Genomic DNA, 26,841 nt, shown 5'->3' on the forward strand with positions numbered 1-26,841 from the left:
GATACCTGAATCCTTAATGACTCAACTGATGAGCCTAAAATAACCTTAGTAATTAGCATCCTGTGACCTTTATCTTCATGAAACAACATTGTAACAGTGCTGTGTCTTGAGAAATGAACTCAAAAAGGGATCCAAAGTCTCTCCTGTGAAGTGATAGGGTGGCAGAGTAGTTGGGAGTGGTCATAGGTCATAGGCACATTTACCTAAGACTCCAGGTCTTCAGCCCTCAACAGTAAAGCCATTTTTCCAAGACTTTGCAAAGCACCACAGCACCATGGGCCAATTCCTCTGTCCCTAAAAACAGACCTGTCAGTAGATGATAGATGCTTAAATAAGAAAACTACATGGGCCACTCTGATCTTCTCCAGCAACATTTCAGTGATTTAAGATAAAAGGAAGAAGGAAAGGAGGAAGAGGAGGAAGAGGAGGGGGGAAACTTGGTAGAAACCTAAATTGAGTCCTAGAAAACAGACATGCTCCAACATTATTGAAAATTCTGCCTTTAAGAAAATGCAATTTAACCTAAAGGGAAACCACTGTGAGCTCACCCTGAATTTAGACATAGTTCATTTTTAGAGGGTACAGAATTGTCATCATATTTTATTATTATCACTCAACTTTGAGGAACAGAAATGTTTTAGGAAAAAAAAAGTGTGTGTGAATATTGGTACACAGTTGCCACAACACACATAATGAAACCAGAGCACATGTTTGGGAAATGTTTCTCTTCTTCCACTTAGCTTTGAGGCCAGGTCTCATTTGTCTGTCACTCCAAGTTAGATGGCCCATGAATGTGAAGTCAGTTCTACTGTCTCTGTCTCTCATCTTGCTGCATGAATGCTGGGAGCATGGATGCATGCCACCATATCTGGTCTTTTATGTGTGATATGGAATCTAACTAAGGTTATCAGGTTTATGTGTCAAGGGCTTTTTACACAGAGTTACCTCCCTGGCCCTGCTTAGCAACTCCAAGATTACTTAGGGTGTGTTGTCTGGTATACAATTTTGACTATCAACAAATCAATGATAAGGTGAAGGGGAGAGAAGGAGAACCCAAAAAGGTGCCCTCAGAAGCTACTATGTCCCAATATCCTTAAGATGATCTCTGAGTAGCTAGTTTTCTACTTTCAATCAGAGAACACTAGTGACAAGCTTGCAACGTACTCACAAAGTGTCCTGAGAGCTGGCTCCATGCATACCATTCCAAACTCCACTGGTATCTAAATCACTCTAATTTGAAGGTTATATAGTACACAGCTCACACCTCAAATTTTAATTTAGCCAAGGTTTGTCTGACCTTGAACCAGCACCATAGTCATCCATCAGAGCTGTTCCAATTAAGTTAGCATAAATGATGGCTAAATGTCAAAATCAGAACCTGGGCACTGGAACACAAATGCAGATAGTGTCTGGTACTTCTTGTTTGTAACCTCTCCCCTAGGATGGCCAGTACAAAGAAGTGTTTGTTCTGTTTAGCTTACTCTCCAAAAGCAGAAGGCTGAGGCTCTATGTCAAATCTACTTCCCTCTCAGGAAAAATACTGAAGTACAGAAGTGTTAACTGACGTATGCAAAAGCACAAAGCTTGTGGGTCATAGACCTGTGCTCTGCTTTTCCTCAAAGCCTGGTCCATATGATTGCTTTCATCAGTGGTACAAGAGTCTGACCAGAGCCAGCTGCTTTAGCAATACCTGGAAGTTCTCAGTCAAGGCATCAGGATTCTCTCAGACCCACAGAATCAGAGGTTCTGATGAAACCAGCTATCTGTGCTCTCCATAGTTAAGTCCTTACTGTTCCTTGTATACATGGAGTTCTCATCTACAATAACCCAAAGTCTTTAAGCAAGCACAAAAGACAGCTGGAGAAGTCCACTTTACCATAAAACCAAAGCAGAATAGTTTTAAAAGATTATGTTTGGGTTGGGACATGACAAAGAATGTTTACCAGTTGCTGAGTAAGAGGTAGGAGAGATACATAACAGAGTGCCATGAGTCATATTCAGAACAAAGTAACCTTTTCCCTTGTCAAGGCCCATCATTAAAAACTAAGAAAAATAGTAGGCACCCATGTTCCGAGGGACAAAATGACTAAATTTTGGGTTGTTTTTTATTTTAATAATATCCTAAGTTATTAGTAATGTTCCTTGTTCATGAATTCACCTACTGATATCCCATTTAAAGTGACACCAGAAATAATGCAAACATATAACTCATCAGTAAGACTACACACACACACACACACACACACACACACACACACACAGAGAGAGAGAGAGAGAGAGAGAGAGAGAGAGAGAGAGAGAGAGAGAGCCTATTATATAATCTATGGGAGCTGAGACATTAGAGTCATTAGATTTCTGCCTGACTCTTTGTTACCAATTCTTCTTACTTAGGACAGACATGCTGATTTTTATAGGAAGATAGAGATATTCCCTGCCATATCTTCTGGCCTTCCTAAGCTGTTTATTCACAAATACTGCTGAGGCAGGGCTGGATTCTTTCAGGTGACCATGCTGTCCCAGCTTGGAAGAGAGGATGGATACAGAAAGCAACAAAAAGTACTTGAAACCATCCCACTAATACTTGCCTTTATTATACTTATATTATACTGTTTGCTTGTAGTTTATAAATCACATGGAAAACAAATGTATTATTAACATAAAAAAACCCACAAAATGGTTGCAGCTATTTTTTTTTATCCCAACAGGCACTTGTCTTCTTCAAATACAACAAATAAACATTCTTTGTAGGGAAATAATATTTTTGTAGTTGACTAAAATTCAGAATTTACTAGCACTAACCATTACTGTGGTCTATCACAGTGTCAGAAACAAAAATAACAGTGTCAGAAACAAAAATAAACACTTGTTTGCAAGACAGACTCATCTTTATATATTTCTAAATGAATTACAATACATACTTAGTAAGTTAAAAGACACATTCTTTGCCTAAAATAAAAAAACTGAACTTAGTGATCAGCATAGAGAACATGGGAGAAATGAGATATGACCAGATAAATTCATTTTGGAAGACACTGGAGAATCCTAACTTATATTCTAATATTCTGTTCATATACAGCTAAGAGCAAAAGAGAAAGCCAGCCCAGGATCAATCCAATGTTCTGCAGGAGAAACGTCATCCAGGGTCGTTGTGTTTGAACATGAGTCATTTCAGGAAGCTAAAAAAAGAATGAGAAACCAGAATAAGATCCAGATATATTCAACTGCTGAGAAAAGCTTGGTGGGAAAGCTTGAGTGACTCTGTTATTCAGAACTTAATAACCTTCAACATTCCCCAAATAGTTACCCAATGTTTAGTACCTATTCTTGCCACGAGTTTGAAATGTAAGCTAAATGGAGCCACTTGCTGGTGGCTAGGAGGACTCTCACATTGGCAGACGTCTTTTCCTTTGTTTTCAGACTATGCCTAAATGTGAGATAAATAAGACATGAAAGGTACAATTTCTGATTGCTCCATTAGGCTTAAAAAACATCTAAATGTACTAGCTTTGGCAAAGCGCTCATGCTTATTTACTGTCAAAGAGAAGACCAAGGTCCCTGTGACCTTTAGAACAACAAAGAAATCATTTTCTAGGATTGTACTTTAGTCTCAAAGAGACAAGTGGAAATAACTTCAGTCTATCAAATGTCATAACACCATTTGGAAAGAAAGGTGTATCCGGACTTTTGTAGGAAGAGCCCTTTGTGGTTGGGACATGTTTTAGTTCAAATTCCTCACCCTAACAAGGTCAGAGAGAATGATTGTTTCCTTTGGAATATGTAGAGACTCAGGTCAATGTAGCCTGGAGATCTAACTTAACTGGCATCACTGAGAGCCACTGTTGTATACTCAGCTGTGTCCTTGATTTCCACTAGATGGCAGTTATTCTAGATGTCATGGGCACCTCGGTCCCTTGTGATGACAATCAGAAATAACTATAATTCTAGTACTGTAGTCATTAATTTATATCTAGAATATATTAGTTTATGTGCCTAGTGGGAATTATTTATTCTTTAGAGCTTACATTTGGTGGCATTCTTAAAGAATTAACAATATCAACTGAATTCACCCAATATCTTTGAATGTCCATAATTTAAAGCAATTTTTGTCAGTTAACTCTAAAGCTGGACAACATAATTATATTTAAGTTATATCACCTGTAGATCAGGTGATATAACTTAAATGTGTTGAATAAACTTTCCAAATACTGAGCAGTTTCCCTATGTTTCTTAGTTTGCAAATAAGGTAGTTATCACTTACTAGGTGGGGCTGAATTAGCAGCATGCTCCAGGCCTAGTGGCATGTGCCTGCAGTCCCAGCACTTGGGAGGTAGAGGAAGTAGACTCAGAAGTCACATACAACTGTATAGAAAGTTTGAGGCCAGCATGGGAGACCTGAGACTCTGTATCAAAAACTAAGTCACAAAAATTTAAACAATTGTTTATTACTGCTCTGATTAGCCTAAGCCTACAGACCTGCTGCTTAGTTGGAGTGTCTAACCAATGTAGAAAGGAATGGACCTGTCTATAACAGCCAGAGAACCTCCACCAGTGAGAAGTTCATTAGTCCTGTGTCCTATGCAGATGGCATCGTGGTCCAGCAAACACCACAAATACTTCATGCTCCAAGAACAAAGTTCACATAGAATATACTTTTAAAATGTTTATGTGACAAAATCTGATGTGCAGTGTATTTGCTTTGCATATTCCCTCATTTATATATCCTTCTGTATGTTGCCTCTGCCTCCCTATTCCTCATAATCCTACAAGAGATGAAATGCTTAGCTCCTTTCAGTTATGTGGAATTAATGTCTCTGGGAAGATAATAGCTTAACCACAGCTCTACCGAGCCAAGTCTGCTCATTCAGGAGTAGGAAGGCCAACTCTACCTGAAACTCATCCTTGCCTGTTATGAAAATACCTTCCTGTGTCATTCGAAAAACAAATGGAAAATAACAGAGTTAAAGGTGTTCCACTAGATAAAAAAAAAAAAAACCATCACTTCAATATAAAGGAAATGGATAATGGATATTATCACTGATGTGTAGAGACAGGAATGTAATTTTGGTAAAAGCATCTTGCCCAGAGATGCACTAAGAAAAGTGTTTCTTTTATGGTACTGCTAGAAAATTTGAAGCCTTCATGTAGAAAAACAACTTTTTTTAAAAAATTACCAATTTATTAATTTGCTTGACTCAAATCAACATCTTGTACCGAATTTTTTTCTGGTAAAAAATTATCTTTACCTAGAACATTTCTTTCTTTTTTTTTTCTATTGTCAATTTGGCTAAATTTAGAATCATCATGGAAACAATTCATGGACATATCTATGAAGGTGCTTCCACAAAATTCTAACTGAGAAGACTTAATGTGACTGTGGCAGCTTCAATCCATGGTGTGGGATCCAGAATTGAATGGAAAGGAGAAAGTGAGCTGAGTACTGTCATTCATTTCTCTCTGCCTCATGACCATAGACGAAATGTGACCAGGTTCCTTGTGTTCCTACCACCATGTCTTCTCCATATAGTCCAAATGCATTGTATGAATTTACAAAAAGCTGGAAAATCTATAAAAACTGGATAAAGTAAATCAGCAAGAATAAGCAATTTAGATAGATTTCTGACAAACAGAAATATTGAAAAAGTTTTAGTCTCCCAATAAGACATTTCTAGACATGAATTAATTAATGCTGCTGAATTCTGTGACATTATGATAGAAGAGCTATTACCTGAACTCCTCAAAAATATTACATAACTGACCTGGAAGCCTCTTCCTTGAGAACTAACTTTCATAGCATCCAAAGATCTATGCAAGCTACCGAGGGAGAAAAGAAATCAACAGTCCTATTGCCCAGTGGGGCGATAGTGGCATTTTTATCTTGGGGTTAACCAACAGCTGTCTAATGGACTTAAGTCTCATTCAAAAGAAAGGAATTCATGTCTGGTATTATAAACCTAACCAACCACCTATGTCAGGCAAAGCCATGAACCTACTGCTGCCACTTTCCTAAACCCTTACAATTTCCAACTACATTTCAAATATTTATTCTTTTTTGTTTGTGTTTTTTGTTTTTGTTTTTTCGAGACAAGAGTTTCTCTGTGAAGCTTTGGAGCCTACTCTGGCACTCACCCTATAGCCCTGGTTGACCTCGAACACTCAAAGATCTGCCTGCCTCTGCTTGCCTAGTGCTGGGATTAAAGGCATGTGTCACCACTACCCAGCTTCAAAGAATTATTCTTATACCTGGAAATCATAGAAACTCTCCTTTCTCATCAAACAAACTTGTTTTTACAACCAACAAAGGCTATCACAGAAATCCACAACTGGTTAAGTGCAGAGAACAGTAGACAGTTGTAGGTATCAACCCCAACTGATAAATAAATAAAATATATAATACAATCCTTACACTTAAGGATCAGGGGACATCGTGGTAGAGGGGACATAAAGACTATAAGAGACAGAGGACCATGTTGTCTATTTGCAACATACTGTTATCTACAAATGACAGGCAAGTTGCACCAATGAAATTTCAAGTATATGCTCACCTAAACAAGACCTGCACAATGACAACTCAATTGACATGCCAACATGTATGGGAGAAGTTTCACAAGGCCCCATCACTAAATGAAGAGCTACAGACAATTAATGGCTGCTGAGAAAAGACAGTCTTCTCAAGTGATGAGCACCCTAACAGGATATTCAGTTACAAGTGGTCAGCTCTAAATATTTTCACCTATGAGCAGCATTAAGTAGACTCAGTGGGATATGTGAGTATGTGTGTTTATACATGTATTTACACATATGTTTATAGCAATAGTTGAAGAAAAGTTCACAATTTGAGGAGAAGACCTGGGAAAGGGGAGTGAGAGAATTGGGAATGATATAAATATAGTATTCATGTAAGAAATTCTAATATCTATACCTATATATAATTTTAATGTAAAGAAAGTCCCATATAATTGAGAAGGAAAGAATACTCAAATTAGTTCTATGAACTTATAAAATCATTGATAATGATGGATGATAAAGAAACATAAAGATCATTTTCCTGATGAATATAGATTCAAAATTCTCAAAAAAAAGTTCAGCTCAGTGTTTAGCTATGGGTGTCTGCTTCTGCCTCCATCAGCTACAGGATGAAGTCTCTAGGATGGCATATAAGGATGGCTCATAAGAGAGGAAGGGCATTTAAGGTAGCCTCTCCACTATTGTTTATATTCTTGGTTGGGGTCAACCTTTATGATCTTTGAGCATTTCCCTGGTGCCAGATTTCTCTTTAGACCTATAATGGCTCTCTCTATTATGGTATCTCTTTCCTTTATCTCCTGTATTTTCCCCCCAACCCAATCTTCCTGCTCCCTCATATCCTCCTCTTCCATCCTCTTCTCCCCTTCTTTTTCTCTTAATTCCCTCTCTCACCCCCCATGCTCTCAATCTGCTCAGGATTCCCTCTCTCACCCCCTTTCTCCTTCTCTGGGGGACCATGTATGTCTCTCTTAGAGTCCTCCTTGCTTCCTAGCTTCTCTGATGGTGGGGATTGTAGGTTGATAATCCTTTGCTCTATGTCTAATATCCATATAAGAGTGAGTACATAACATGTTTGTCCTTTTGTAAATGGATTACCTCACTCAGATGGTTTCTTCTAGTTCCATCCATTTATCTGTAAACTTCAAAATTACATTTCCCCACATTTTTTCTATTTCTCTTCAGTTGAGGGGCATCTAAGTTGCTTCCAGGTTCTTGCTATTACAAATAATGCTTCTAAGAACACAGTTGAACAGATGTCCTTGTTGTATGAGTGTTAATCCTTTGGGTATATGCCTAAGAGTAGAATTACTGGATCCTAATATAGGCTGATTCCCATTTTCCTGAGGAACTGCCAAACTAATTTCTAAAGTGGCCATACAAGTTTATACTCCCACAGCAGTGGAGAAGTGTTCCCCTTTTTCCATATCCTCTCCAGCATAAACTGTCATTGGTGTTTTTGATTTTAGCCATTCTGACAGGAGTAAGATGGCATCTCAGAGTTATTTTGATTTTCATTTCCCTGATGGCTAAGGATGTTGAGCACTTTCTTAAGTGTCTTTTGGCCATTTTAGATTCCTCTATTGAGAATTCCATTTTCCAGCAAGAAAGGAGATACCTTAATAGAGGGAGCCATTATAGGTTTGAAGAGAAATCTGGTACCAGGTAAATGTCCAGAGCTCTACAAAGATGACCACAACTAACAATCTAAGCAATTGTGGAGAGGCTACCTTAAATGCCCTTCCCTGATAATGAGATTGATTACTACCCTATATGCCATCCTAGAGTCCTTATCCAATAGCTGATGGAAGCAGAAGCAGACACCCACAGCTAAACACTGAGCCTGGAGGAGTGATGAACAAAGGGGTCAAGACCAGGCTGGATAAACCCACAGAAACACCTGGCCAAAACAAGGAGAAGCTCATGGACCCTAATGTGATAGCTGGGAAACCAGCATAGGACCGACCCAGATCCCCTGAATGTGGGTGTTAGTTAGGAGGACTAGGCAGTCTATGGGACCTCTGGTAGTTGATCAGTATTTATCCTTAATATAGGAATGAGCTTTGGGAGCCCATTCCACATAGAAGGATACTCTCTCAGCCTAGACACATGGCAGACAGCCTAGGTCCTGTTTCAAATGATATCACATATTTTGAAGATTTCCCCATGGAAGGCCTCACCCTACCTGTGGAACAGAAGGGAATGGTATAGGGGTTAGTGGGGGGACAGGGGAGGACAGGAGGATGAGCGAACTGGGATTGATATGTAAAACAAGCTTGTTGCAAATTTAAATTAAATAATTATCAAAGAAGGGGGTGGAAAGAGAATTCTCTATTTAGTTCTGACCCCCACTTTTTAATTGGATTATTTGGTGTTTTAATGACTATCTTCTTGAGTTCCTTGTATATTTTGGAGATCAGCCCTATGTCAGATGTGGGTTGATGGGCTGCCATTTTGTTTTGTTGACTGTGTCATTTGCCTTACAGGAGTTTCTCAGTTTCAAGAGGCCCCATTTATTAATTGTCAATCTTAGTGTCTGTGCTACTGGTGTTATGTTAAGGAAGCAGTCTCCTCTACCAAGTTGTTCAAGGGTACCTCCCACTTTCTCTTCAAAAGGTTCAGTGTGGCTGAGTATATGTTAAGGTCTTTGATTCATTTGGACTTAAGTTTGGTGCATGGTGATAGATATGGATCCATCTGCAGTCTTTTACATGCCAGCATCCAGCTCTGCCAGCACCATTTGTTGAAGATGCTTTCTTTTTTTCCACTGTATAATTTTAGCTTCTTTGTCAAAAACCAGGTGTTTGTAGGTGTGTGGGTTAATATCAGGGTTTTCAAATTGATTACATTGGTCTACCTGTGTATTTTTGTAATAATACCAAACTGTTTTCAGGACTACAGTTCTATAATAGAGCTTGAAGCAGACACCCACAGCTCAACACTGAGCCAAACTCCTGGAATCCAGTTGCAGAGAAGTTGTGATGAGCAACAGGGACAAGACCAGGCTGGAAAAAAACAGAGTAACAGCTGACCTGAACAAGGCAAAGCTTGTGGACTCAAGTCTGATAGCTGGGAAACCAGCATGTGAACAACCTAGACCCCATGAATGTTGGGGTTGGTGTCAGATAGGAAGTGGTAATTAGAACTAGGAAATACAAATTAATACAAACAGGAAAAGATGATACGATAATATACTGAAAGAACATAGTCTCTGCCAGAAAATTCTTAGGTCTGGTGAAAACAGCAAAATAGCAAGATACAAAATCTACATGTAAAAATTAGTACCTTTTAAAAATACCAATAATAAACTGATGAGAAGGAAATCAGGAAAAGATTCCCATTTGCAATAAATGACCTCTACAATGAAAACTTTAAAAATAATGAAGGAAGAAACTGAGATAGATACCAAAACACTTCTCAAGCCTATGGATTGGCAGAAAAAAATATTGTCTATATTATGAAAACTTGTCTACCAATTAAATCCAATCTATTTAAAATTTCCAATGAACTTTTTCACAGAACTAGGAAAAAAAACTAAAATGTGTATGAAAATAAAAATGGCCGCAAATAGCCAGGTCAGTATGAAGCAGAAAGAGCACCATTGGAGTTAACACAAGACTTGATTACAAATTATACTGTAGACCTATAGTTATAGAACAAAATGTTAGTGGCAAAAAAAAAACAAAAACAAAAAACAAAAAAAATTTACAAAACAGAAATAGAAAAGAGGCCCCAAAATAAACTCACATAATTTTCCACAAAGATGCCAAAACACACATTGGTGAAAAGATGGGCCTCTTTAACACATGGTGCTAGGAAAACTACATCCACCTGGAGAAGAATGAAACCAGGTTCTTATCTATCACTGTGTAAAAAGAATCTATTTGAAGTGGATTAAAGAGCTGAATGTAATTGCCTAGAAAAAAACATATCAGAACACAAGTATCAATAAAGATTCGCTGAAAAGGCTTCAATAAACTAGGAATTGATAAGAATTGACAAGTGAATCTGTGCAGAATTAAAAAGATTCCACACAGCAAGGAAGGTAACTGTGGAGAAACAGCCAACTGAATGGGAAGCAGTCATTGCCAGCTATATATGTTGATGGGGTCTTAGTTGCTAGAATCTACAAAAAAAAAAAAAAAAAAAAAAAAAACAGAGGGTGAGAGTACTTGCTACATAAACATTAATGCCTGTGTTTGAGTTCCCAGCACCCACATTAAAACAAAAACCGAGCGTGGCCACACACCACAACCTTAGCACTGTGTGGAGTACAGTGGTGCTTGTTGGCTGCCAGCCCAGTTCTAGGTTCAGTAATAGACTCCCTCAAGGAAATTATGTGGAGCAGGTATATGCACATGAATGTGTGCAACACACACACACACACACACACACATCACATACACACAAGCATATACACATATATACAAATATACACACACATGCATACCCACAAACACACAAAGATAACTCAAAATTAAACACAAAAGCTCCAAATCATTCAATACAAAAAATGGTAAATGAACCAAACACACCATTCACCATTATCTCTCTCTCTCTCTCATTCACTCTCTTCTCTCTCTCTTTCTCTGTGTGTGTGCACATGCGTGCATGCCTGTGTGTGTGTGTGCTTGCATGTGTGTGTGTGTGTGTGTGTGTGTGTGTGTGTGTGTGTAAATGGCTATATGAAATGGTATGTGAACCAGATATTTGACATCCTTAGCTATAGTAGAAGTACAAATTGGAACTACCCTGCATTTTCATGTCAGGATGACTAACATCAAGGAAACCAGTAAGAGTTGAGGATCTGACTTGGTGGATAAATTTCTTGTCATACAAGTGTAAGGATTAGAGTATATATGCCCAGAACTCCCACAAAACCTGGGTAGGTGGAGGTGCCACCTGTAATCTCATCACTCAGAAGTAAAGCTAGGGGATTCCCATTGCAAGAGAACCAGTTAGACTATTCACAGTTGGTGTGCTCTGAATTCAAAGACAAACTATACTCATGTAAAATAGAATGTGATATAGGAAGACACCAAACACCAACTTCATGTGTCTACAGATATGTGTAGATAATACACATATGCATCCATACATATATATGCACTACATATATATGCACTGTGCATACATACACATGCAAGGAAAGTTTCTTGGCTGCATCTCAAATGGTGACTGTGTTATAAGTATTATGTCCTTCCCATCCTCATGTTTTAATCACTGTAGGAAAAGGGCTCATAATGCCTACTCCAAAAAAAAAAAAAAAAAAAAAACTTAAGCAGAAACCTGGATCTGTTTTCCTTAGTTGGACCCAGACAGTGAAGTTCCACAGACATAAACTCATGAGATTTAAAATTACAAAATTCTTAAAAGCAAGTATGGAAGATTGGTGTAAACTGATTCACCATTGGCTTTTTAAGATATAAAACTCATAGGCTAGAAGAGAAAAGTAGTTAAATTTATTCTTGCAACCAGGGGATGTATGGCTTTCATTCTCATCAAGACAGCTTCATTTTGCAGCAGGGAGAGACTATTGAAGAAATCTATAATTGGTCAAAACAGAGAGAACAAATCATGGGTGCCCAACCCCAACCAGGACATCTACAGTTCATCTCCTATTCCTACAGTTCAGGGAACATCCTAGAAGACTGTGGGTGCCAGAGGAACAGGACGACTGTTACATATGACAGCAATTCTGCACCCATTAAATCTGAACAATCTGTTCCCTAAAAATGCCCTATAAAATGACACCAGTTGACATAAAACACAGATGAAGGAAATCTTATAAAGCTCCACCCATAGATGAAGGGCTATAGGCAATTAGTGATTTCCAGGACAACAAAAACCAGTCTTCCCTAGGGGTGAGTCTCTTTTAGATTTTTCAATCCCAAGTGGTCAATGCTAAACACACATACACATGAGCAACATTAAGTTGACTTTGTAGAATACATATATGTGTATGTGCACATGTGCATGCGTGTATTATAAACATACATGTGTGTATTTAAAAATAATAAATAAGAAAGATCAATAATTTAGGATGTAGTTGTGGTACGTGGAAGAGCTGAAGGGAAAAAGAAAGTGGAAATGATATAAAAAGTATTACTGGTATATGAAATTCTTTTAAAATTTTAAATTAAATATGTAGTCTTTATAAATTCAAAAATAATCTTTGTGCAGACTTAACAGGCAGTCAATGGGATGGGAAAATATTAGCAAACCATGTGTCCAATAAAGATTGTATTCAGAATATATAAGGATCTCAGAAATGAATAGCAGCAATAAAGAGAACACTTGAATAGAAACTTGTGAAAGACTGGGAGGCTGGTTGGGGGGGGCATGGGAGGGTGGGAGAGAGGAAACTGGGATTGATATATAAAATAAAAAAATTAAATAAAATTTAAAAAATCAAATACCAAAGAAAAAGAAAGAAAAAATAAAAATAAAAAGAAAGAAAAAGAAAGTACACTGATGGCTGATAACCACAGGACATGATCCCTAGAGTCACACCTCTTTAGGGAAGAGCAAGGGAAAAACACACAGAGACAGATTTGAATCTGCAGACTGTCTCTTCTGTGGTTCAGCTAGGGCAACTCTAGTGTATTAACTGATTAGGCATCTTCAACAGTATTTTATAAATCCAAAAGCAGATCACCTATAGAGTCTGTGGAATTCTATCTCTAGTCCTGGTTTGTGAAATTGTGCCTTCTCTTGTATGTTCACATAGCCTAGAGATCACCCACTTCACTCTTCTTATAAGACATTCAGCCCATTTTGCAGGCTCCATTCATCTGACCCCATTAAGGGCTGTCTGTCCCTCATAATATCATCATTCTAGAGATGAAAGTTAATGTGTGGATATGTAATCCATAACACTTAATGATTTTTAAAATGCATTTGTGAAAATGATACATGCATGTGAGGATATGGGGATATTGCAATCTTTTCTCTGTTGTTTATGATCATCTAGACTGATGCAACCACTAAAGAAAATAGTCTGGCAATTTCTCAAAAAAATAACTGTCAAATTTCCATACTGCCCAGCAATTCCACTCCTAGAAATGTGCCCAGTATGAATGTAATGAGTTAAGCCATCCATTACTATTCAGTCACAGAGAGAGTTAGCTAAAAACGATTTCATCTCATAATATTGGAAGAATTGCAATTTTGGTTTCATCTTTGTTGCTATGGTAAAACATTCTTTCCAAAAGCCACTTAAATGAAAGGATGGTTTATTTGGCTAACAATTCCAGGTCATAGTCTGTCCTTGAGGGAAGGTAGCAATGGAGCTCAAGCAGAAACTTGAAGAAAAAACTGTGGTTGAACTCTAACTTCTGGCTCACTTGCAGACTCACACTCAGCAAACTTTGTTATCCAATCCAGAAATACTTACCAAAGGAATGGTGCCACCCACAGTGGGCTGGGCCATCCTACATTAATCATTAATCAGCAATCTTTCACAGACATGCCCATGGGCCAATCTGATCTACACAATTCCTCAATTGAGACTCCGCCATCTGACTGACGATAGTTAAAGATGACCTGGAGAACTAATTATAGTAATTCCAGTCTCTATTAATTAAAGTTATTTTTACAAATGATATTCTGGAAAGCATGCATGTGTGAGTGTGTTCAGGCATTCGCAGTGTGGTTTAAAGGAGTATCTTAGACATGTGATAAGCAAGAAAGTACCAACTATTCCAGAACATGGTTACAGAGTGAGTTTGACATGTTAGTATCTCAGTAGAAAATAACTAAAGTGTATTTAACTGATTTGTTATCGTTGTTTTACAGAAAGATCAGAAGTCTTTCAAAGTTGTTGGCAGGAAGGATTCATGCCTTTTTCTTCTGTAAAGAACTAACCATTAGATGGGCATTGTTGGTGCATGCCTTTAATCCCAGCACTCAGGGAGACAGAGGGAGGTGGATCTCTGTGAGTTCGAGATCAGCCTGGTCTACAGAGCCAGTTCCAGGTCAGGCCCCAAAGCAATACAGAGAATCCCCCCAAAAGAACTAACCATTAGTATCAAATAATATTAATTTTGTTTCTGAAATGGGTTCTGGATGGGTACACTTTCTCAGTGAGTACCCAATACAACTCAAGTGATACTTATTATCTAACATTTGTTGAAAACAAACATGTACATAAAGGCTACCTCACTTCCTTTCTTGAATATGGCAGTAGTAAGCTAAGAAATTCCTCTAAACAATGCCTTTCCCTGTGAGTTTTCTTCATCTACTATTACACGAGAAATACATTTAATGGAAAACTATTGATAGATAGTCTTGTAAAGGGTGAGCTATTGAAAATGAACATCTAAAAAATTATGCGGTAAGAACAGATAAAATGATTCAGAAAACTGGTACATTAAGTGGTAGATGGTGTGTGTGTGTGTGTGTGTGTGTGTGTGTGTAAGGTGTTAGAATAGGAAACTGGGCATATAGTCATTCCTCAGCAGCCAAAGGACATTTATTCCAGGAATTCCCTCCTTTCAATAATTGCATATAATTTATTTATATCCTCCTCTATACTGTAAATCAACTATATAGGGAGCATATATAGAGAGAACTGACAGAGTAGATACCATATAAGTAAATGTTATTCTGCACTGTTTAGAGAACAATGACAAGAGAAATGTCTGTGTCCAGTGCAGATGGAATTTTTTCCTGTGGTTAACTGACTCCTAAATACTGAAACTACAGCTATGAAGAACTGCCTGTATTCTTGACTAATTTGCCTTGATTTTCATGCAAATGGTACCTGAACTCAGCTTGATTTTCCTTTTCTTTGCATTGCCACTTCAGAGAGCTTGAGCTCTCCAAAACCCACTAGAGTTCTATTAACATAGTGGACCCTGGGCAGCTGTCCAGTTCCCCCAATTCCAGGGACATCTCTAGTTACAGTGCAGTCAGAGTCCCTTGAGGTTTCTACTCACTTGTTGCTATAGAAACTGACTGCACGATCTAAAAACCTTAGGAAAAATGCCTGAAGGTTTGAGACTTTGCTTCAGCTCCAAAAATAAACTTTCCCTGGCATAACCATGTATGTCTTTAAAAATTAACTAATTTATGCATTATAGAATATACGTTATTCAATAAAAAATGAATCCTCTCTATCCAAACTGATGAAGAAGGTGCTTTGAGTGTTTGTTCCTCCTCACATCCAAGCAATTTATTAATTGAGAGATGCTGAGTCTGAGAAATCAGTGCACTTTCAATTCTGAGAATTTTTTGAGAAGGGATTTTAGTTTCTCAGACAGAAAAAGATGCGTTTACAAAGCTGTCTCCATTTCCAATTACATCTAAACATAAGTTAATACCAAGGGATGGATTAGTTTTCAACTGCTGCTATTAACAGATGACCACAAACTGGGTGCCTTGAAACAATAAAAACGCACTATCTTATAGTTCTGTAAATCCCAATTTCAGCGTGAGTCTTGCCAGGCTAAGATTCCTGTGCCATCAGGCTGGACTTCTTTCTTAAGCTTTGGAGGAGAGTCAATTTCCTTGTCCTTTCCATCTTCTACACTAGAAAATATCCATGTTCCTGGGCTTCTGGCCTCTTCCTCTGCTGTTAAAGCCAATAATGCTACCCATATCTGACCTTTGTTTCATTATTTTAGCTTTTTCTTGTGCTCATAGCCAGATCAAGGCTTCCTATTTTCAAGACTCATTTTTAAATGTTTAAACTTCAATGTCATTTCCAAATCCCCTTTGACATTAGTTAACACTGTCACAGTCTTTTCCAGATTAGGAGGAGTTATGTGTATATAACTTTGATAGAATATCATGTGTATAAATATTAAATAATATTTCTTATAAAATATTTGTAGCAAACACAAGATTATGAAAAACTAGGGATGGCAAGGTGTAAATAGAAATGGGAGTATTATGGCATATGGGAAGATAGTTAAAAGCAACTAGGGATGTATGAAAAAGCCATATGGAAATATTACTTTGTAAAGTAATTTTAAAATATTGGCTTGAAAAAAGACTTTGCATGACAGTACCATGCATAAATGGATAGTGTGGATCCCAGGAGCCATGGCTTATTAAATGAAAATCCTAGTGCCAGATACAGGATACTTCCCTAGGAGTAGTTAACTACGAAGGTAAGAGAGCTCCTTTATACACACACACACACACACACACACACACACATACACACACACGCACGCATGCACGCCCACACACGCACGTGAATGCGTACACGCACGTGTGTGGGATATGGTTGTTGTCAATGGTTGTCCATCAGAACTGGATGGTAATAGTCTATTTTTGAAAATATCACATATCATGGCTGCAGAATGAAAGAATCCAGACTAGAAATATACTGGAAGCTTTCTCCCTGTTGCTAATCTCTATTAGTGATAGAAGTTGCTATGTGGGCACTTTGGGAAAAAGAGCTAGCAATGGTTTTCCCCAAGTTTAACCCTTGCATGCTATAATATCAACTTGCAAAGCAAGGGCTTCTTACTGGTGCAATAATGGTATGATGATTACAGGGGAAACCAACTTATTTCTGATTAGATCTGAGGACTGCCTAATCTCAAAGTTTCATAGCTGGGAAATCTTATAAGCTCTATAATTGAACCTACTGTTATTGTTTGCTATAGAACGTGTTATCAAATGGTCTCTAAATATTTTTGTTTAAACCCACAGAATATTGATATTCTAGGTATTAATTTATTTTTTTAAAAGGCTTCTCTTTTTCCTGCAAACAGGACTTGGGCTAGAGAGGTAGCTCAGTGGTTAAGAGCATTGGTTGCTCTTCCAGAGGACCTGGGTTCAATTCCCAGCACAAACATGGCAGCTCACAATTGTCTGTAACACCAGTTTCAGGGTATCTGATGACCCTCACAGAGACACACATATAGGCAAAATACCAATGTTTTCAAAAATAAAAATAAATTGTTTTCCTAAAGTTGTATTAAGCAGTATCTAATGCAAAGATTTATGGCTGGTCAGGATGCTAAGAACTAGTCGCTATTGAATGCTCATGAGTAAACAGGATATCCATATCTCTCCCCCGAGATCCAGTGAACATTAAGATGACTTCATACACATGCCTACATGAGGGGTCCTGATTAAAATGATTAAAACTAATGGGTCACTAAGGGAAAACAAAACAAAAGACACAAAAATGGGATGGGGACCAGGTGGAAGGAAAACAGTGGGTGTGGGAGAAAGATGAGAGGGTAGAAAACTGAGTGTGACTGTAATCATATATGCACATATAAAGTCATATATTACAAATATCTACAAAAGTATCAAATAAGTATGCAACTGTCAAATAGCATTTTGATGGCTATTCTTAGTTATCAACTTGACTTCATCTGGAATTAACTAGAACTCAAATGGCTGGGTGTACCTGTGAAGAATGTTTTTATTAATGAAATCATTTGACGTGGGAAGATCCATTTTTATCTGGATCATTTGAGGTGAGAAGATCCACCTTTATCTAGACCAAACCTTATTATGGCAGCCCACATAAAGGATATGGAAGAATGAAGCTTTTACTCTGCCTTCCTGCTCTCGTGGGCATGTCTTCTCTGGCAGTAGAGCCTACTTCTTGGGGATCCCAGCATACACTGAAGACCAGCTGAGACATTCAATTTCATGAACTGAACAACTATTGAATTCTTAGACTTTCCATTGGTAGATAGCCATTGTTAGACTAGCTGGACCACTCCTGTAAGCCATTTTAATAAATCTTGTAGATAGATAGATGGATAGAGAGATAGATAGATAGGTAGGTAGGTAGATAGATAGATAATAGTCAGATAGGCAACAGCAGATTCTAGATACATAGGATATAGATTCATTCTATAGGTTCTGTTTCTCTAGAGAATCCTGTCTAATATAATCATATATGTGTGAAGTTGTCATATATATTTGTATAAAAGTATATATTATATGCAATTGTTAAAAGTTTCATATATAATATATGAAACTGTCATGTAATATGTATGTATAAAATTGTCAAAGGACAATTGGTTTAATGACTTGGAGGACTTGAACAAGCAAGGTAAATGGACAATAATCAAAGATGGTTGGTTATGGACAATAATCAAAGATTGTTGGTTATGGCAGACACTTCTGCTAGATCCTTTCTTCAAACATTCTACCTGAACTATGCCACTTAGTCTCAAAAGGTGGGTGAAAGATACAAAGTCAGAGAGGCTAATCCAGAAATAGTTGAGGAAAACAGACATCAATACAAGGATTTTTCCCAGACAGTGGTGGTAGAAGTGGCAATTCACCAGAGAAAACCCAGCAGCCATGATGCATGTGGATTAGGCGAGGTCCTCCCAAGAACTTACAGGTTAAAATCCTACTACCTATTATAAAAGTACTTGAAGATGAGGTTCTGGGATGCCTATCATCTGCTTTTCTACAACTAGAACCAAAATATCCAACATGACAACTTAGAGAGAGGAAAGATCTGTATTAGCTCACAGTTTGAAAGGGCTGATCCCATGGACACTTGGTTCTGCGATTCTGGGCCCATGCTGAGGCAGATCATCATGGAATGGGCAATGTATGGAGATTTTTCACTTCATGGTAGACAGGACTATGAGAGAGAGGGGTGGAGGACAGAAAGAGGATGGGGCAAGATACACTTTTCAAAGACCCGCCTCTAGTATCTTACTTCCTAGAGCCAAACTTTACCTCTTAAAGGCACTGATATGTCTCAAACCATCCAACCAGCTGTGAACCAAGTGTGTTTAATATATGATGTATGGCACACACATCATACTCAAACCACATCAGGAATTAATTAGGTCATGAGTGTTAGGCCTCATGGTCGAATTAGCAGCACTGTAAGAGATGAGAGATGAAATTCTCAAATTCCCTTTGAGGGCACTGTACGAAGAAATCTGCCTCAAAACCAAAGGATGCCTTATCAGGGGAATAGGCCAAAACCTTGATCTTATACTTTCCAGGGTATACAGCTATTATAGGTACATTTCTGTTGCTCAGTTCATGGAGACTAGTGTTTTGTCATAGAAGCCTAAACTGACAAAGACAATATTCAAATATATGTGTAACAACTGACAGAAGCCCAAACATATGGAACAACATCAACAGAACTAAAAGAAGTAGGCAAATGTACAGACAGGAACTGATAATTTAGCATTAAATCGGTGGGAGAAATATGGAATTAATTTGAAAATATTACCCATACTACAAAACAAGTCAACTGGAACCCCATATCTAACAAGGAAAAGAACCCAAAATGTAACAACTAACTCACCAAAATGGACTGTGTGATATACAAGTCTCAACACATACCTCTCCACTAATATAAGAAAACAAGCCTGCTCTAAAAATGCATTTAATTAAATCTGTAACTGTACGACATTAAGATTCCAAATACTGCTTAGACAATATACTTCTACATAATCCATGCATCAATAAGAAAACAAAATATATGGGAAATTTAAAAATAATTCAAAAAGAGCACACTGAAAATACAAAATATATGGGAGTCACAAGAGATGTCCCATAGGGAAACATAGCTTTATATGCTCATGTGAGAAAAGAAATGTTAAAACCCATGCTAGATATTACATTCTACCTCATAAAATAAGAACATAGAGAAAAACTACACTTAAAGTATAAGGAAGAAAATAATAGAGGTTATAGCAGAAGCAACAACAATAAATCATAAGCTCTCAATACCTCAACACTGTTTCTGTTAGTGTTTCCAATTGTTAGGTTTGTGCTTCCCACTCCTGTAAACTTAGTTGGTACCAGACCAGAGACTGTTCCTGGAGATAGTGCATCAGATCCCAATGAACTGGAAGCTATGACTACAAATTTGACCATCTGGGTAATCCATAAAGTAGTTAAACCAATGAGGAATGTTACTATGGTGATGGGAGCACTCACTGTTGGCTACTGTAAGGAGCCCGAACTGCTGCTCTGATGAATATATTTAGGAACTCAGGAATCTCCTTAGAGCATCCCTTGGCCATCTCTGTTGAGCAGCAATGAGCAGGTCACTAGAGCAAACATGAAGGCAACAACAAAGGCTCAGACCATTCAGTGACACCTGGATTATTCCTACCAGGAAGGGAACCCAAGCTGGTCCATGTGCTATATGGAAATAAGGAAAAAACAAGTGTGTATTCTAGAGGATTAAGAAGATAAGTAGCAAACAGAACCTCAGGAGCAGCAAATCTTAGACTTTTTATATTTTTGTTTTAAATCTTTGTTGACTTTTGGGTAGCTGCTATGAGAGAGAAACCTTGAGACAGATGGAATTTGAAATTAAAATGAGGGCATGGGCACTTCTGAAGGGGAAACTGTTAATGACTTTTGTTTGTGATACTTCACATTCTCCAAGCCCCATCTCCTATCCCAGCACTGCAGCAGAGTCCCCAAGAGAGCATGACTAGTCCTTGTTCCCCTCCTCCTACACTTACCCCTCCCTTCTGTCCTGGGGTTCTTGCTGTCACAGCTTTGGGCTCCCTGTAGAAACATCTTTGTCACTCAATGTCAGAAGTGTGGAAAGAGAAGGCCAATAGGAATATCTTTGGGCAATGGGGAAAGGCTCATAAATAATACCTGCTTCCAAAGCTGAGGAGATAGCTCCATTGGTGAAGTGATTGCCACCCAAGCCTAGCACCTAAATGCCATCCCCAGCTTCCATATAGAAGTTATGTATATAGGCATGCACTTGTAATCCCAGAACTGGGAAGGAAAGACTGGTCGATCCAGGAGGGTTGCTAGCCAGCCAGCTTAGCCTAATGAGCGAGCCTCATTCTCCCAGTGAGGGAGCCTGTCACAAAATCAAGATGGCTTCTTCCTGAGGAATAGTACTTGAGGCTGGCCTCTGACCTCCAACATACAAACACACATGCACACATATCTAAACACACGCGGGGGGATCCTCCTTCTTGTCTCATAAAGAGCTATGAACCATGTTTTAAACCCCAGAAGGTTCTGGATGACAGAACATGCAGCCATCAACTTAATAAAAGCCCTGCCCTGCTGAATTGTCTCTTCTGGTTCCCTCCTCCAGCTCTTTTCTCTGGGTCTCCTCCCAAATGAATTTTTCCCATGTGTCTTTGTCCTTGCTTTGAGGAAAATCCATTTGGGACACCGATCTTCATACCAGAATATTGATTTCCCCTGGCCACACAGAGTTGTGGCAACTCTTCCCATCTTTTAGAAAGGATTCAACACAACTTGGAGTCCACACATTTTGGATAAGGCCAGCCCCGCCCCGCCCCCTTGGGAGAATAAAGGCTGGCAATTTTCCCTAGGGAAGATGTCCTTCTAAGGGGCTAATGGACCCTTCTTGCCCACAGTTCCTTCTCTTTGGGAGTTCTGTTTTTTTGAAACAGACAAACAAACAAACCAAACATGTAGCTTATCTTTTCACATTAACTCTTCTAGGAAGGTACCTGGTGAACATAAAGGTTTATCAAACTGTGTTACCCTAAGATGATCCTTTAACCTGTCACTTACTCTCATTTATTTTCTTTGCTGTTTCGCAGTCTCTGAACCATGTTTTTCCTCTTTTTAAATGGCAGACTGTTTTCTTTGGCACAACCCCAGAGTACAGCAATAGTTAAAGTCTCCACTATGTGAAAGATCTGTATTTGTTTAGAATTTACTCAGAAGGCCGTGAGAGCAAGCGACCTGGATTTTAGAAGCAGCCCCAGGAAATTCACAGGATTTTCTTTCCTGTCTTCTTGCCAGGATGCTGGCTTTTCTTTGGCCAATGGCAAGCTGAAGCAAAGTCACGATTTATGCTAGCTAGGCTCGCCTGAGCTAATAGCCCCCTTGCTTTCTCTCTTACCCTTATGGTACACATAGGAATCTGTGACAGGAAAAATGACAGTATTAGCTTAGGCTTCCACATGACAGATGGGGCAAATAATCTTCCCAGATTTATTTTGGGGACATATAAGCTAGCAAAGAAAAGGAATTGACTCTGCACCTATACATCCATCATTCCTTGAAGAGTGAATCCAATCTAGGTAAGAAAACAAAATGAACTTCAAAGGAATACTGCAACAGATCCACAAAGGACAAAGGAGAAATCTGGAACAGGAGGCTCAGAAGTGAACGTGAAGGCTGATGGAGACATTTGAACAGTGGGTAGCTCACATCATGTGATGGGAAGCGGTGGGGTGGTGTGATTTCCAACTTACAAAAGGTTAGAAATCCAGATTCCTTATCTCGGAAGGAACACAGGAGTGACACTGACCTTTGGTTTGGAGACAGAGGTCAGAGGTAGAATTTATCCACTTTTAGCTTCATTATCAAAATGAAAATGTTTTCTTAGCATGGCAAATGATGTTTTAAAACATTCATAAATATAGAGCATGCCTGGTGTTGACTTTGTCCACTTGACTCTCAGTTATTAAGAAAATCTGCCAGGGTTCTGAAGCACAGGGTTCAAATGCTGGCACTAGGCATGGGAACCTCTCTGAAATCTGCCTTCAGGATGCTTTGGTACTCTGGTTTTAGAAGCTCTGCTTCTTGTTCCCTTATTTTTTCTTCTTATTAAACAACCCTTTGTACTTTCTTCCTGGACAGTAAATAACTGGGTTTTGCAGCATCACTATTCAATCCCCAAGGCTCTGCTCCACAAATTACCTTTAAGGCTGTTTATTTTGCTTGATCTTCTCCAGGATACAGGGAATAACAGAAACTGCTTTTGTTCGGGGCTGGCTTATAATTTCATTTTTCTTTGCTGTCTTCTACCTCACAAGAAAGGTTGATAATTGAGGTTTGGTTTTGAGATGAAGCCTGTAGATTGGGCTTATATGGCTAGCCAAAGATGAGTTTTAACTCTTCATCATCTGCCTCTATCTCCTGAGTCCTGGGGTGATAGTTGTGCACCACCATGTCTAACTTCCATAGTGCTGCAGACTGAACTTGGGGCTCTGTGCATGCTAGCCATGTATTCTACCAACTGAGCTATGTCATCAGCCCCATCCTAAAGATAATTAAAATATGAACAAGTCCAACAGATGTTGACTTTTTAAAAAGTTGCCTATCTTATGGAGAGCAGGGCTATACAGGAAAGAAGAGAAAGGGTTCAGAAGGAAGAAAAGAAGGAAGCAAGGATGAGCGTAGGGGGGGAGGAATGGGTAAAATTTCCCAGATTCCATTTCTTAAAGTAAGAATGAAAAGCAGTGAGCAAGTTTCCATTACTATTAACTAATAGCTCTTTAGGAAATATGTTGCAGCTTTAGACAGCAAATGGCTATCTCGATCGTCTTTATTTCATGAGAATAACAATTCTTTCACATTTAAAAATGAAATCATATTTTAAGAACATATGGTTTTGGTTGAGTAAGTCCAACAGTTATGAATCTACTGACAAACTTAGGTTGAACTGTTGTTCGTTATGTAGGCAGAATGGCTGTTTGAAAGAACTTTCCATTTTCAGGTGCAAGTCTAGGCATTTTGTACATATGCAAAGTTAGGACACTGGTCTATTGCCCAGTTGGGGACTATGGTAAGGGGCACCTTCCTCTCAGATCATCATCAGAACATCAGGATTTTCTGAGTCATGAGCAATGTGTATCCTGCCTACAACTTACCTTCTTGGCTTCCACAGAGTATTTAATTATCTCTTGTTTCCCTACATGCTTCAGCTCCTACCATCCTCCCCTTTAATTGATTTTTTCCCCTAACTTTTTGTTCTTTTACATTCTAGGTGTTAGCAAAACAAAATAGAATACCCATAAATCTTACCATCTCCACCAAGGATAAATATAAGAACATCCCAGCCGTCACTGTTAAGATCCAGTCTTGGACATGTGGATCAGCGGACACTGAGAGACCAATGTATAGTCCTATGAAGGCGGTCAGGGCACTTATAAAATTCATCAGGATGGCAGTCTTGACAGAAAGTCCCGAGCTTAAGAGCACAGCAAAATCTCCTGGAATTTGGTTGGGGAGGACAGGACATTACCATTACTTATTTGAAGATGCTTTTGACAAATTCATGTACTACTAGTTTGTTTTGAATTAAGCAAATGGAACTGATTTAGAGAGTAAAGATAAATGATCAATTAGTGAAGCACAATCACCTACATCTATCTCTGGGGAACCCTGCTGAGTTGAGTTGAATCTGTTCCTTTCCTAGAAATGAATCTATTCCTTTTCCTAAATATAGTCCTTCCAGAGAGGTCTGTGACACATTCGCCAATCTCTGATATCCCATAGTATTTTCAACTCAGAAAAATGCAAATTAAAGGTACCCGCTAGCCTGGAGTTTCTCAGTTCATTTCAGTTGTTGCTTTGGCTTGGATCCTTGACAGGAGAATCATGATGCTACATGCTTTTATGACTTACATATTTAGGGTCTATTGTAGGAAAAGAGGAAAACTGCTTAGTCAGAAATTTTTAAATTCTTGAAAAGTTGATTTGAAAAACAAAATTTCACTTTAAAAAATGATTTTCTACAATGGCCAGAGAATATCATCCTTTTTTCTTTCCATACTTTTGTGCCAAAAGATGAATATTCTATCTGCAAAATTAGAATGTCTTAGAATTTCTCAGTCTCCATCACCAAACAGAGGCTGAAATTGAATATAGATAACATGTGGGGCTCAATTCTCTAATCCATTGTGTAACTGGTCCCAGAAGTAGCTTGTGATGCCACCTTACTGCTACACACTGCTATAGGACCCCATGATTTGAGGTTGAGGGTCAAGTACCATACCACTAGTGGAGTAGCTCAGCACATGAACATAGGGTTTGATTCCCAGAACAGTTAAAATTTAATGGGCTCAGAAGGGATCTTGGCTAAAGTGAGTCAATAATAACTTGGTAATGAGACTTTGGGGAATGGAGACAGCAAGGGTGGCCCATGGGACAATATGAACTTGAAATTGAAAGCAGAAAAAATGAGCCTGTCTTAGATTTCTCTTTCTTGCATTGGTTAAACACTCTGACTGAAAGCTTAGAGGAGGAAAGGCTTTGTTTTGTATTATATTTCAATGTCATGGTCCATCACTGAGGGAAGTCAGGGAAGCAACTCAAGCAGAAAGCTTGGGAGGATGCTGCTTGCTGACTCACTTCAGTTAATGCTTAGCTAGCTTTCTTGTACAGCTTAGGGCCACCTGCTTAGGAGATGGTTGCCCACCAGGACTGAGGCTTTCCTAGCCCATCACTGAACAATGAAGACAATTCCTCACAGACATGCCCACAGAACACCAATCTCATCTAAACAATTCCTCAATGTATACATTCTTCTGAGGTGGTTCTAGGCTGTGTCAAATTGATGATTAAAGCTAATTGGATGGGGGCCTCTCTCTAGGACACCTATATAGGCAGAAACCCCTCCACTAATTCTAGGCCTGTTTCTGATATGCCTATTTTATTTAATCTTGGTTCGAGGAAGCAGGATTGGTATACAAGGTTAATAAGTTTATACAGTAAAGAATCTTCTACATATCTAATACCATATACTTGCTGTTTCTATTTTATACTTAGCTTTAATTATTCTGTATTAATCAGGTTGATTCATACTTTTAAATGGTTTTGGTCTCACATGCCCATTTTCTGACACAATGGTTTCCCTCTTAACATGTTTACTGTATTCAACATGCAAATTTTGTGGTCTTGGCCAAGGTTCTTTGAATGAGACTTTTCTGAATGACTCTTTTCTGTACTAAGTTAGCTGGGATCTGCAGGGCATGATTCTTGACCATGGAACGAAGGTAAATGGCCCCTTGAGCTTTATCTAAAGGTATGATGTATTTGTTTATGGTTCAAATAAATTAAAAATAGAAAGTTATTGAAAAACAATGTTTCTATGTTTTAAAGTCTAGAGAAGAATCCAAGCAAACTATTACTGGGGAGGTACTAGGACACCCTCAAGAAGCAGGAATACTTACCCATTTCATGGGGAATTTCATGACACAAAATAGCAATTGTTGTGGTCACTCCTGACTCCAATGAAGAAGAGAAGGCTGTCCCTATTACAAGGCCATCTGCAAAATTGTGCAGGCTATCCCCAACAAGTATCATGATTGCCAATAAACTGATAGGTTTGCCTAAAGAACCAAATGAAGGAGTGAAAAGTATTAACAAAGCACTACAGCTGTCATGGGTTCCTTCCCATCCAAACCCCTTTCCCATCCACTATGACATTCTAACATTGCACCTCATTAAACAGCCCTATTATAATCTGCTTTAAAGATAAGCCAGAACCCAAAATGAAATGTGGTACCAAATAAACTCGAAATAACCACTATGTGTTTAACTACTTTGACCAATTATAAAAACAAAACAAAACAAAACAACAACAACAACAAAAAAAAACTGTGTGCTAATGTT

The 26,841-nt window shown here is 38.4% G+C and overlaps 1 protein-coding gene across 1 annotated transcript in view; it reads right to left on the bottom strand.

Annotated features, from left to right (window-relative positions):
- Nucleotides 1-2,917: 2,917 nt before the first annotated feature.
- Slc39a12 (solute carrier family 39 member 12) overlaps nt 2,918-26,841 on the bottom strand; it is an 89,741-nt gene continuing 65,817 nt past the window's right edge. Inside the window, exons 11-13 of the mRNA XM_051205735.1 lie at nt 26,400-26,558; nt 24,250-24,437; nt 2,918-3,176 (exon numbers count right to left, since the gene is read on the bottom strand). Coding sequence (XP_051061692.1) covers nt 3,048-3,176; nt 24,250-24,437; nt 26,400-26,558 — 476 coding nt within the window. The 3' untranslated portion in view covers nt 2,918-3,047. The remainder of the gene's footprint in view (nt 3,177-24,249; nt 24,438-26,399; nt 26,559-26,841) is intronic.

Source organism: Phodopus roborovskii, unplaced genomic scaffold (genome assembly GCF_943737965.1).
Source record: "Phodopus roborovskii unplaced genomic scaffold, PHOROB, whole genome shotgun sequence".
Lineage (NCBI taxonomy): Eukaryota > Metazoa > Chordata > Mammalia > Rodentia > Cricetidae > Phodopus > Phodopus roborovskii.